At 42.4% G+C, this 12,685-nt stretch overlaps 1 protein-coding gene across 5 annotated transcripts in view; it reads left to right on the forward strand.

Moving 5' to 3' along the window:
* Positions 1–12,685, forward strand: part of EIF2AK4 (eukaryotic translation initiation factor 2 alpha kinase 4) — a 114,408-nt gene that overhangs the window by 31,067 nt on the left and 70,656 nt on the right. For all 5 annotated transcript variants that reach the window (XM_079914486.1, XM_079914487.1, XM_079914489.1 and 2 more), the window contains 3 exons: positions 6,467–6,582; positions 9,707–9,864; positions 10,752–11,287. In XM_079914486.1, the coding sequence (XP_079770612.1) occupies positions 6,467–6,582; positions 9,707–9,864; positions 10,752–11,287 (810 nt within the window). The remainder of the gene's footprint in view (positions 1–6,466; positions 6,583–9,706; positions 9,865–10,751; positions 11,288–12,685) is intronic.

Genomic DNA, 12,685 nt, shown 5'->3' on the forward strand with positions numbered 1-12,685 from the left:
GCACGGGTTTATGCCCCGGTCCGGGAAGATCCCACATGCCATGGAGCAGCTGGGCCCATGAGCCATGGCCGCTGAGCCTGCGCGTCCGGAGCCTGTGCTCCGAAACGGGAGAGGCCACAACAGTGAGAGGCCCACATACCGCAGAAAAACAAACAAACAAAAAAAGTCTTTGATATACTGAGGTACCTCATGGCATACTCATGATTCTTTTTCTTCCTTGCTATTCACTAGTCTTTGAGTTGGAAAGCCAAAGGAAATAACCAGAGTGTTCCATTTTATTCTTTCAGTTAGTAGATACATTTGATAGAGTTAGTAGAGATGGCCTTGTCATCACTGTTGTCAGCAGGCATTATTCGAATTGGCTGTGACTAAAAACAGTACAATCTAGAACCAGATACTTAATGAGCACTTACTAAAGGTCAGACACTGTTCTGAGTCCTGGGGATTCAATAAGCAAGATCAAGAAGGACGCTGGTTTCATGGAGCTTATATTCTAGTTGGAGGAGGCTGTCCACAAGCAAGCAAGAAAATGTCAGATAGTGACTAGCGCTCTGCAGAGAATTTAAATAGGCTGTCTTGAAGAAAGACTGGATGGCTACTTTAGATTGGAGTCCAAGGATTGGATCCTGAGTGACAGAAGGACGGTGGCTTTCGACTGGGGGGGCACAGATACCAGATCTGGTTGATGGAACGGAGCCAGCTGTTCGGGTAAAGAGCAGCCGGTGCAGAAGACCCGAAGCCAGCCTGGTCTTGTGCTGCCCAGAGCTCATCAAACAGGGCAGCGTGGCCAGAATGAGTGGGCATGGAGACAGTGGTTCAAGGGGGCGGCAGGGGTGTGTCACGGAGGGCTCTGTTGGTCGGGTCAGGAGTTTAGGTGCAATGAGCAGCCATTCGGGGTTTTAAAGAGGAATAAGATACCATCTGATCCACGCTGAGTGAAGTTCTTCCTGGCTGCCCGTGGAGAATGGAGAACAGGAGAGCAACAGTAGAGGAACAGTTTGCACATCATGCTTCATACTACTCTCCCCCTCCCTTAGCCTCTGCACGGCAGCCACGCTCATCTTCCAGGCCCTCGCGCACACCAAGCTCCTTCCCATCTCAGGGCCTCTTCCAGTCACTCTGCCTGCTACGCTCTCCCTGGGGCACTTTGCATGGCTGACTCCTTATCTTTCGGTTCTCCACTCACAAGTGACCTCAGACGCCTTCCCTGAGCACCCCCCACACTCCGCTCCCCTGCTTAGTCACTTGTTCTCCCCTTCCCTGTTTTAAGTTTCTCCATAGCAGTTACTGCTAACTGAACTTCATATACATTTGTTTGCTTTTTTATTGTCTTTATCCTTTCATGACAATGTCAAGTTCATGCGAGCAAGGACCTCATCTGTGTTTCCCTCAGGTCCTGGAACAGTGCCTGGGAGAGACAGAGTAGGTGCTCAATAAATGTCTGATGAAGGGAGGGAGGGGGTCAGGAAGGATGATAGAAAGGGACAGACTGTCTTTTTGGCACTTGTAGGGTCTGCAGCCTCTTCAACCAGGGTGACTCAGCTTTTCTTTTTATGTGGGCATATCAAAAATCAGTAAGGCTTTATTTAATGAAAGGTTTCCACTGCGTAAAACAAGAGAAAGAGAACAGAAAACCACTCACTGTTCTAGTGGAAAGAGCTTAAAGGCCTGATACTCAAAGGCCAGCCCCCTTGGCCCAGCTTTTCACGGATGTGTTTTTGTCTTTGTTGAACAGCTTTATTTTCTGTGTCCTTAAGGTTGTCTTTTTTCTCCCTTGAAGGATTTACCTTTTATTTTTTTTCAAATTGAGGTAACATTCAAATAATATAAAACTAACCATTTTAAAGTGTCAGTTTAAACTAACCATTCAGTGTCAAGCTGTCTTTTGTAAATGCAGACATAGTTCTCTCCTGCCTTCTTCCCAGGGATGTTATATCTCATAAATGGGCACTTTGAACTTTTTAGGAGAAGCAAAAAAAGAAAAAAAAATTCTATAAAGTAGTTCATGGTAGAGGATTATTTTCACCGTTTCAGACTTGCCTTCTGTGCAGGTTACTAAAGTGTAGCCCAGAATCTAGGATACATCACCCATTTTCACCAGGAAACAGCATCAGGTTGTCTGGTAGTTTGTTTTCCTGATTTTGACACCAGGTGTGGTAACTGCTGGCTATTCCTCCTTACAGAGAAGAGATAATTAAGGGTATAAGTGTTACCCAGCTGGGTTCTTGGACTCTTTAATCAGTAGAAATTGATACGAGGCCAGATGAGAAATTCAGGCAAGGCTTTATTGGGACTCGTGCTATATAGCACATGGGAGCAAAAACAAATAACAGGTGCCCTTGCTCTGTCTCTGAGATGGGGAGGGCAAGCTGGTGCCTTAAATGGGGGGAGGGTAGGGGCAGACCCCTGGGTTGGGCCAGAGGGGTGACCTGGGTGGTCGACCCCACCCCCTTGGTGGTGCTGTGTGCAGGGTGCATGCTCAGTACCCTGCTTTGCTGCCAACACCTCAGAAGTGGCAGTTGGGTTTTTGGTCTTTTTGTATCTTGTTGTTCATAATTTGCCCCAAGGGGGCATGCACACAGTTATTTTTAGTCCCTTATAGTTTCTTTGTATTCTGTTGCTCTAGGAGACGTGTTTGTCCAGGTGAAAGCACTGCAGCAAAGGGTCCCAGGTCCCAGCCTGTCTCCTAAGTATAAGACATGGGCTGGGGAGCCGCTCAAGTATTAAGGATGTGGGTAGGGGAAGAGGGAATCCTTGATACATCTCTCCACACTTGTGAGCCTCCACTGTTCACAGTCTCTCCAGTTGGCTCCATGGAGGCATATACTGGTTCATTTCAAATAAAGCAATGTCAGCAATTCTTACTAACTTTATGTCCACAGAGCTGCCTGGAGTTTCAAATTGGGGGACCAAGAGCTAGAGTTTTCTGTGGCATCTTGGTGAGTTAGGCGGGAAGGTGAGACTACCCTAGCCCCCTGTGTCTCATCTGAGATCTCCCTTTTTCTGTCCCATCCCAACCATCTACACCATTGACCATGTTGGCAGAGCAGTCTTTTGGGTGGGAGTCTGATTCTCAAGTCCCTAGTAGACAAATTGCTTCCTCTTTTCTTGCTACTTGGCTTTTTAAAAAATCATATTTTCTTCTTATTTGAGGTATCAAGGTCGTAGATGCCTAATTTAGTCTTCTAAAATTGAACTGTGTCTAATTATCTGTTCTTTACAAAACCCAGTTAATGTTATTTGGCAATTTTGTTTAAAACACCCTTTATCCTGTGTACTGCCACAGCTACTGGGAAAAACTGATAACATGGGTGATATTTCTAATGATATTGCAAACCCCCATGAACATTCCATAATCTAGAATTAATCATTGGCAATGACGGGACTTCCCTGGTAGTCCAGTGGTAAAGAATCCAGCTTCCAATGCAGGGGATGCGGGTTCCATCCCTGGTTAGGGAACTAAGATCCCACATGCTGCGGGGCAACTAAGCCCACACACCACAGCTACTGAGCCCGCACACCTCAACTAGAGAGCCCGCATGCCACAAACTACAGAGCCCACATGCCCTGGATCCTTTGCGCCACAACTAGAGAGAAGCCCATGTGCCGCAGCGAAAGACCCCGTGTGCAGCAACGAAAGACCCCGTGTGCAGCAACGAAAGACCCCGTGTGCCACAACTAAGACCCGACGCAGCCAAAAATAAATAATAAATAAATCTTTAAAAAAAAAATCATTGGCAATGGCACCAGTGTTAATTGCTTCTAAATACCATTTGCTTGCATTGGGATGGCTATTTCTGCTGGAGTTTAGGAGCTGTTTTACTTATTAATGGATTAGGTTCCAGAAGGTTGTTCTGAACCCAATTCTGATGAGTCCAAAGCAGACAGTATGAGCCTCCAATATGTACACATTTTTGGGTGAAAACAGGAAACGTCAGTGACATTGGACTTCTTTGTTCCTTCTCTTCAAACTCTCTGTGATTTACTTTTTATCCTTCAGAATTGTTCCTGTTGTCAGTATATCCCATGTGGCATGTACCACATTTGTCCTTTTCTTGACACTTTCACTTTTAAAATGATCTCTGGGTTTGTTTTCAATCCTAATGATACATCTTTTCTTACTAGAACTCTTAACAATCTCATTGGGTTTGTACTTAACAGTCATGATGGGGTGATTAATAGTCTAAAATGCCTTAAAATCAAGCATTTACACACTGTAAACTAAAGAACATAGAGGAGTTAGACTAAAGTGACTATTAGCACCATCTGTTGGAGGGGGCAAAGCTCATGTAGAGGTGCTTCTGGATCATTTATTATATGTTAATAAGTCTAGCACATCATTTTAAACCCTCACTCTTATCCTTTTCTCTATAAATTTCAGTATGCCCAGCGTTGCACAAATAACTTGAGAAGTCAAAATTTAAACAGAGCTACAGTGTATTTAGTCATACCCTGGTATTTGGAATTTGTGGACACACATGTGGTATGAGAGACTCAAGTCATAACAGGTCTTGTCAGCAGTGTGGGCAGGTGTTGGCGGGGGAAGGTGTATAGGATTGAAGGTGATGAGACCAGTTAATAATGGGGTATTTCTTGTATCCAGGAGAAATTTGGTGATGTCCTGAACAGGGCAGGGGAATTGGAGAAGAGAGGCTGATACTTGGGGATCAGTTAGATGCAGGAGGTCTAGGAGCTCAGGGAGACATGCGCATTTTTGACTAGTGAGACAGAATGGATGACTATGCCACCAACCACAAAGGAAAAAGGAACCAAGGGGAAAAATCAGATTGAAAGTGGGTAGGAGGGAGGTGGCAGCTTGATTGACTTCGCAGTGCCATGAAGAGTAAATAGAAGGGGCAGACATGGAGACAGCAAGTGTAGAAGTTTGAAAATGAAAAACAAGACGGGGCATGGGATTGAGGGAGAGTAGAATGGACATGGGAAAGATACATAGGCTGAGGGAAGGAGCCGATATAGAGGAACAGATTGAACATACAGGAGAGAGGGACTAACTGATGGTGCAGGGTCCCAGAGGAGACTGTAGGGATGGAACTGAGGACAGGGCAGCTGTCCTTCCTTACAGTCCGGGAAGAAGAAAAAATGGGGCAGATGCCAAGTAACTTTCTAGGTGGACCCACAGAAAGTGTGGGCTTCACTGCTCATTTCTTCATGTTCTCAGTGAAAGTGGAGGTCAATATCACGCTCAGAGTGAGAGGGCTGCTTCCTAGAGATCAAAGCATTTCTTCCAAGTGTCTGATCCTGACCATCAAGAGCTCTCTCCCTTGCCTCATCCCTGCAAAGCTCTCCCGATTTACTCGTTATATTTGCATTATAATCTAGCTTCCCAGCTATTGCTTCCCACTCAGAAAAAAAAGTAGAAAAAGGGAAAGAGAAAAAGAGGGGTTGGGCTTTGAGTGTTTTGAAGAAGTCGTGAAGGGGAAGAGCAGAGACCAGAAAGAGAATGAATGAGCATTCAATAGTGGGAAGCCCAGTTGGTGATCAGGAATTTGTAGTGCTCCAAGCCCGCCATTTTGCAGGTTTCTCCAGATGTGTGTGTGCACGAGATGTGGGGTCAACATGGAATAGAGCTAAATCACTGCTGTAGAACTTCTGTGATGATGGAAATGTTCTCGATCAATGCTGCCCAATATGGTAGCCACTAGCCACTTGAGGCTGAGTACAAACATACCTCAGAGATGTTGTGGGAACAGACCACCACAATAAAGCAAGTCACATGAACTTTTGGTTTCCCAGTGCATATAAAAGTCATGTTTACACTATGCTGTGGTCTATTAAGTGTGCAATTGCATTATATTTTTAAAAAAACAATGTACATAACTTAATTTAAAAATACTTTTTTGTTGCAAAATGCTAATTAACAGCATCTGAGCCTTCAGTGAGTCGTAGTAGTAACTGATCACAGATCACCAAAGCAAATATAATAAAAATGAAAAAGTTTGAAATATTGCAAGAATTACCACAACGTGACACAGAGACATGAAGTAAGCAAATGCTGTTGGAAAAATGGAGCTGATAGACTTGCTTAATGCAAGGTTGCCGCAAACCTTCAATCTAAAAAAAAAAAAAGCCACAGATGCTTTGAAGTTCAATAAAGCCAAGTACAATAAAATGAGGAATCTCTGTACTTAAGTGTGCCTATTGCAGTTGAAGAGCTGAATTTTTCATTTAATTGAGTTTGAATTGAATTTAAGTAGCCACATGTGGCTAGTGGCTACCATACTGGGCAGCACAGGTGTAGAGCACAGGGGTTTGTAGAGTTCATGTGGGGAAGGCTCAATGGCGAGTGGGGGCTTGGACAGCTTTCCCATTAGCACCTTCAGCTCAGTTCCCAGCAGAGACAGATGTTGGACAGTGAGTGGGCTAGTAAGCAGGAAGAAATGGAGGGGCAAGAATTTCCTGTGTTAATCTTAAAGAAAAAAAATCGTTGTCCAAATTTCTTTTTAAGGCGAGAACGTCAGTATTCTGTGTGTAGTAGTGAAGATTCTCCTGGCTCTTGTGAAATCCTGTATTTCTCTATGGGTAGTCCTGATCAGCTCATGGTGCACAAAGGGAAATGTATTGGTGAGTAAACTAGCTAAACTCATTTAAATTATTCTAATGACGAAAGTTAATCATGAAGGAATGGGGTAGAATAGATGCCACGTCGTCTACACCAGCGCGGTCCAAGGAAGACCCTTTAAGCTGATAGTCAACCTAGCTCCTGTTCCTGATGACTAGAAGAAGTCACTCAGGTTTCCCCTTCTGTAAAATGGAAATAAAAACCCAGGCTCTTGGCAATATCGTTAGCAGAAAGGTAATTTAAAATTTGCCGTCGTTAGAATTAGCCAAGCTTTTCAAAACCAAAATGGTTGAAATATTATGAATCAGTAGAATTTTGCATCTTGTGCATCTGTTGTTGATAAAATATGTGTAACAAGATGAGTTCTAATGCCTATGATCTTTAATGGTCAAGTCTCATTTTCTTAATTTGCTGTCCACCTGCTTAGCGTTTTCCTGCTTGGCATACTGTACCAGACCAGGAAAACCACTTTATTTTCTATGTGTTTTATTTAGCAGTTTAGCCATCTTATTTAGCAGGTGGCTATTTGGAGTGAATCTCATTCAGCAATTTGCTGTTTGACTTGTTTATATTAAAATCAAGTTTTCAGTATCTACTTCCTTTGCCCTAAATGTACATGATCTTTTATCAGTCATACAGATACAGCCACCAATTGGTGTAGGGATCACTTGCATATGGTGAATTTGACACTTAAGTTCAATTTTCAATCCCATGAGTATTCTTACCCGAGCTAACAGGTAGCTAAATTACCTGGGTCAAGTTTGCTTTCTTCCGTTATCTTTTCCCTTCCTCTTTGAGGAGGTATAAATAAACAGGGGAGTTGCCCGGGAGAGGGCAGCAGGTGGAGGGAGAAGAAATCAAGCATCTGAAGAGTCTGTGATCTGGACACTCAACCTTGGCTGACTGAGGCTGCCTGGACCATGCAGGATTCTGCACATACGCAGAGCCTGCCCTGTTCAGACACAGCAACTGTTTGGGCAGGCTTAAGACCTTTGATAGAGATGCTTGGCTTTGGTCCTGAGACTGTCCTTGACTCTGAGGCATTTCCGACTCATGAATTGGCAACATAAAACTCACAACTTTTAATAATCTGGGGAAATCAGGAAGGCAAATTAATCCAACTGCTTATTACCTTACCTTTGTCTCCTAGTCTCACTGGTACTCATTAGACAGATTCACCTTACTTAATACCCTCATGAGGAGACACTTTTGCAGCCTGAACTTTTTTTTTTATAAAACCACCAAGTAAATTACTTATTTTGTTTTCTCATGACGGGTCTAGTTTTTAAAATATGTCCTGATTTTCTGAGAAATGTTTTTGTAAAAGATCAATAAATTAACATTTGCTTTAAAGCTGTTGGAACTAGAGGGAATCAAGAACTTCCCTAGATATTATTCCTTATATATTACAGCATTATAGAGGCTTCTGTATAGATGATCATTGGTAGCACATAGTAGAGTATCAGTCTGAGCTCTTTTGGTAACATTTTCCTTCAGCCTCACTGCAGTGTGTTCTTTTGTCCCTTTCATTATCCCCATCACACAAAAGTGACAAAAGGAGGGTGGCAATAATAGAACTATAATACAAAATAAAAACCCAACCAGCAACTATGAAATACCCACTTAGTCCCAGTTGGGGAGATAAATATTGCAAGACATTGTGCCATATAGTTCACGAATTTAATTAGGCTTTATGTAAATCACATCACATTCCGTCCCGTAAACGTTTACTATCGTGTGTCTCCAGCGTGTGCTGCATAGATCCAACATTCCACAGGTTGCTTCCTTTGATTGACACATTTTCAAACATTAGGGTTTTTTTTTTTCCCCTTAGCTGAGAATGTCAGGAATTATGACTAGCATAACAGATCATTTTAAATAAAATCTCTTAAATGGTCAGCATTTCTATGAAGTAAAACTCCTTCTCTAGGTGAGTTAGTTCAGCAACATTTCTCCAAAGTATTTTTGCCAAGACCACTTTGTCTTATGTATACAGGTTACTTCACTTTTCATTATGAAGATAATGTAGCATCATGGAGAACTATCAATATTATTTATATAGTAAGAGAAAAAGAATATGAGAAAAAGAAAAGAATATCAGTGGTTCTCAATTGGGGCGATTTTGTTCCCTGGGGGACATTAGGTGACATCTAGAGATATTTTTGATGATTAAGACTAGGGTAAGGGGTGCTACTGACATCTTGTGGATAGAGGCCAGGGATACTGCTGAATATCTTACAGTATACAAGTCAGCCCTCTTCAACAAAGGATTATCTGGTCCCAAATGTCAATAGTGCCCAGGGTGAGAAACCCTGTTATATATGCTACGATTTGGTAAATTAGGAAAAAAAAAACGGGTAGAGGGAGCTAGAAGAGAAATAAAATGAAATGGTGATATTGTGGGTAATATTTTTCTCCACTTCCAATTTTTTGGTGATTTTCTATTATAGTCTTTAATAAAAATTTAGATTTTTGTAAGAAAATTTTTGGTGTTACAAAAATTGAGCTCTCTCAGGTATAGGTTGAAACCATATGCCTATCACTAAATGAATGTGTCTCTCTCACACGCTTCAAATTTAAACTGTCACGACTGGTTCCTTCCCTTGAAGCCATTGGCCAGTTTGTATTTACTGAGCATATTCACATTTTGTGTTTAGAAAATCATTGATGTATTCAAATTTCCAAGTTACTAAAACCTGTTCTCACTGTGTACACTCATCTGCATTGATGGAGCGTTCCTAGTTCCAAACACCTTCTATTACATTAGTTGGTATTTAGCAGCTGTGTGAGGGTTGCTCTACCACACCAGCAGGCACGGTCATCAGAGGTGGACTGGTTATGAAAGTAACATCGTCAATAACGGCTAGTAGAAGAAAACATTAGTCTGATACTAAGATCTCACTGTCGAATCCTGTCCCTTTGTAAAATTTAATATTTTAGAGTTGAGAGTATATTGTTAAATACCAAAAACTGGTTACAAAAGAGCATGTATTACATGAAATCACATTTTTCATAGTACGTGGTATCCATTGTTGAATGAATGATTGTCTATTCCCTCTTTTTTTTTTTAAATGCCCACAGAAAATGTACCAGTGAAATTTAATTATATTTTCTTTCAATGTGCAGGCAGTGATGAGCAGCTTGGAAAATTAGTTTACAATGCTTTGGAAACAGCCACTGGCAGCTTTGTCTTGTTGTATGAGTGGGTTCTTCAATGGCAGAAAAAAATGGGTCCATTCCTTACCAGTCAAGAAAAAGAGAAGATTGATAAGTGCAAAAAGCAGGTAGGCATCCAAGATGGCTCACTGAGCAAAAGGACTAATCTCGAGCTTAAGGCGGTGACAAAACAAAATAGCTGTGCATTTCATTGGCCACCAAAGATGACCCAAAATGCTATGAGGTCTGTTTAACCAGAGAGGGTGGTGGAAGACCATAAGTTTTCTCAGCCCCTGCTGCCTCTTTCAGAACTTCACAACACGGTCAAAACTTTTGCAGCTGCTTCTCAACCTCCTTTCTCAGCCCTTATTATTCCATTAATAGCTGTCTCTCCAACTGGGATTAAAGAGTACTTCATAACTGTGCTATTTGCAATCATTTGCATTTTCTCAGTTTTTTGAAATACTGCTTCACAACTGAATTTTTGGGGACTGGAGAATTTTATAGTTCTTTATAATACTGAGCTTAAGGAGAACATTTAATATTGCATATTGCAGTGTTACATAATAAAGGTTATAAAACAGTAGGTAAAGCATTGTGTTTGGAAATGTATGTGTATTTATGACAAAAAAAAAAAAAACCCTGGAAGTAAAGACACTGCAATCTTAACAGTTGTCTTTGGGTAGTGACCATAAAGATAAATTGTGGGGTTTTTCTTTTGTATTAGTACTTACTAAAATTTTGACAGTGAATCTTTATAATCAGGAAAACTTATTTTTAAATTAATGTTTCTTTTTTCTGGTGGCCACGTCGCAAAAGAAGTTGCTTTTGAACCTTGTCCATCTTTATGAACTTGTAGGTTGACCCTGTGGTTTAGGAGAGGACTCAGTTCAGGGCATATTCCTTCTCCTCTCCTTTGAAAGTGCATTTTCTATTAAATATTTCACTTCTAAAGTGAAACACTAGTTAATGCCTACCAACCCAGTTATCACCTTACTGGTTTTTTCCATACCAGATTCAAGGGGCAGAAACGGAATTCAACTCACTGGTAAAATTGAGCCATCCAAACGTAGTTCGCTACTTTGCAATGAATCTCAAAGAGCACGACGATTCCATTGTGGTGGACATTTTAGTGGAGCACACTAATGGGGTCTCCCTCTCGGCCCACCTAAGCCACTCGGGCCCTATCCCCGGGCATCAGCTTCGCAGGTACGCGACTCAGCTCTTGTCAGGCCTTGATTATTTGCACAGCAATTCCGTGGTGCACAAGGTTCTGAGTGCATCGAATGTCTTAGTGGATGCAGAGGGCACCATCAAGATTACAGACTACAGCATTTCTAAGCGCCTAGCGGACATTTGCAAGGAGGACGTGTTTGAGCAAACGCGGGTTCGTTTTAGTGACAGTGCCCTACCTTATAAAACGGGGAAGAAAGGGGATGTTTGGCGTCTTGGCCTTCTGCTGCTCTCCCTCAGCCAAGGACAGGAGTGTGAAGAGTACCCTGTGACCATCCCTAGTGACTTACCAGCTGACTTTCAAGATTTTCTAAAGAAGTGAGTATCATTGAGATTTCTCTCTAATTGCACTTTACTCCTATACTTCTGGTTGTGCTTGAATGTGCTAAACGTCTAAGTCATGTGTATAAGCTGAAATGTGAACAGTATTAGAGTTAATTCTTTGTTCTCCCAGTCCTCTGCCACCCACATATGTTCTGTTTTCTCACTTATATTTATCATTCCCATAACTCCTACATTCTTCTAAATTCACTTGGGCTCTTAATAATAGGTTTTCAAACTACTTTTTGGGGACTGCCTGTTATACCCTAGGAAGTCAATAGGGATTGCTAGGAGGAGAAATGCCCCAGGTATTCCAAATGGAATACCTCTCTGTCCACCTTTGCTGCTGGTTCCTAAGGGGTCAAAGACAAGGCCTCCCATTTAGAAAACAGCTTAAGGGGCATTAATGTGAGCAGTAGGGAGCGGCTGTAAATGAAGTTGAAGCTTCACTCACTCGCCCTCTGTTCACCTCCTGCTGTGTGGCCGAGTTCCTAACAGGCCACAGACAGGTACCAGGGGTTGGGGACTCCTGGCTTGTGGGATCTTAGTTCTCCAACCAGGGATTGAACCCGGGCCCTCAGCAGTAGAAGTGTGGAGTCCTAACCAATGGACTGCCAGGGAATTCCCTGATTTCGTTCTTCAAAATGTCACCTTTAGCTTTCTGCCCTTCCTCATTGGTCAAGAATAACTTAGTAGAGGTTAGCAATAGCATTATGTATTTTCACATACAACACTGCAAACTTTAAGTAGAACCTATCTTTTCACATTTAACAGTAAAAGGAAGGACTCAGTAGGTAAAACTTTCCTAGTTTTCCTCTTAGAGAAAAACTCTGTGCTATCAGGTTTTTTTAAATTTATTTATTTTATTATTTTATTTTATTTATTTATTTTTGGCTGCGTTGGGTCTTCGTTGCTGCGCACGGGCTTTTCTCTGGTTGCGGCGAGTGGGGGCTACTCTCCATTGCGGTGCGCAGACTTCTCACTGTGGTGGCTTCTCTTGTTGCAGAGCACGGGCTCTAGGTACACGGGCTTCAGTAGTTGTGGCACGTGGGCTCAGGAAGCTCCAAAGCTCTTCCCACATACCCCTATGCATCTCTTCCGTCTGGCTGTTTCTGAGTTATAGCCCTTTACATTAAGCTGGTAACCTAGTGAGTAAAATGTTTCTGAGTTCTATGAGCTGCTCTAGCAAATTAATTGAACCCAGGGAGAAGGTCGTTGGAATCCGGTCACAGCCTGGGCTTGCTATTGGTGTCCCAAGTGGGGATGGGGAAGACAGTAGTTGCGGCGCACAGGCTCTAGAGCGCAGGCTCAGTAGTTGTGCCACATGGGCTTAGTCGCTCCGCGGCATGTGGGATCTTCCCGGACCAGGGATCGAACCTGTGTCCCCTGCATTGG

This window comes from Stenella coeruleoalba, assembly GCF_951394435.1.
Source record: "Stenella coeruleoalba genome assembly, chromosome: 2".
In the NCBI taxonomy this organism is placed as follows: domain Eukaryota; kingdom Metazoa; phylum Chordata; class Mammalia; order Artiodactyla; family Delphinidae; genus Stenella; species Stenella coeruleoalba.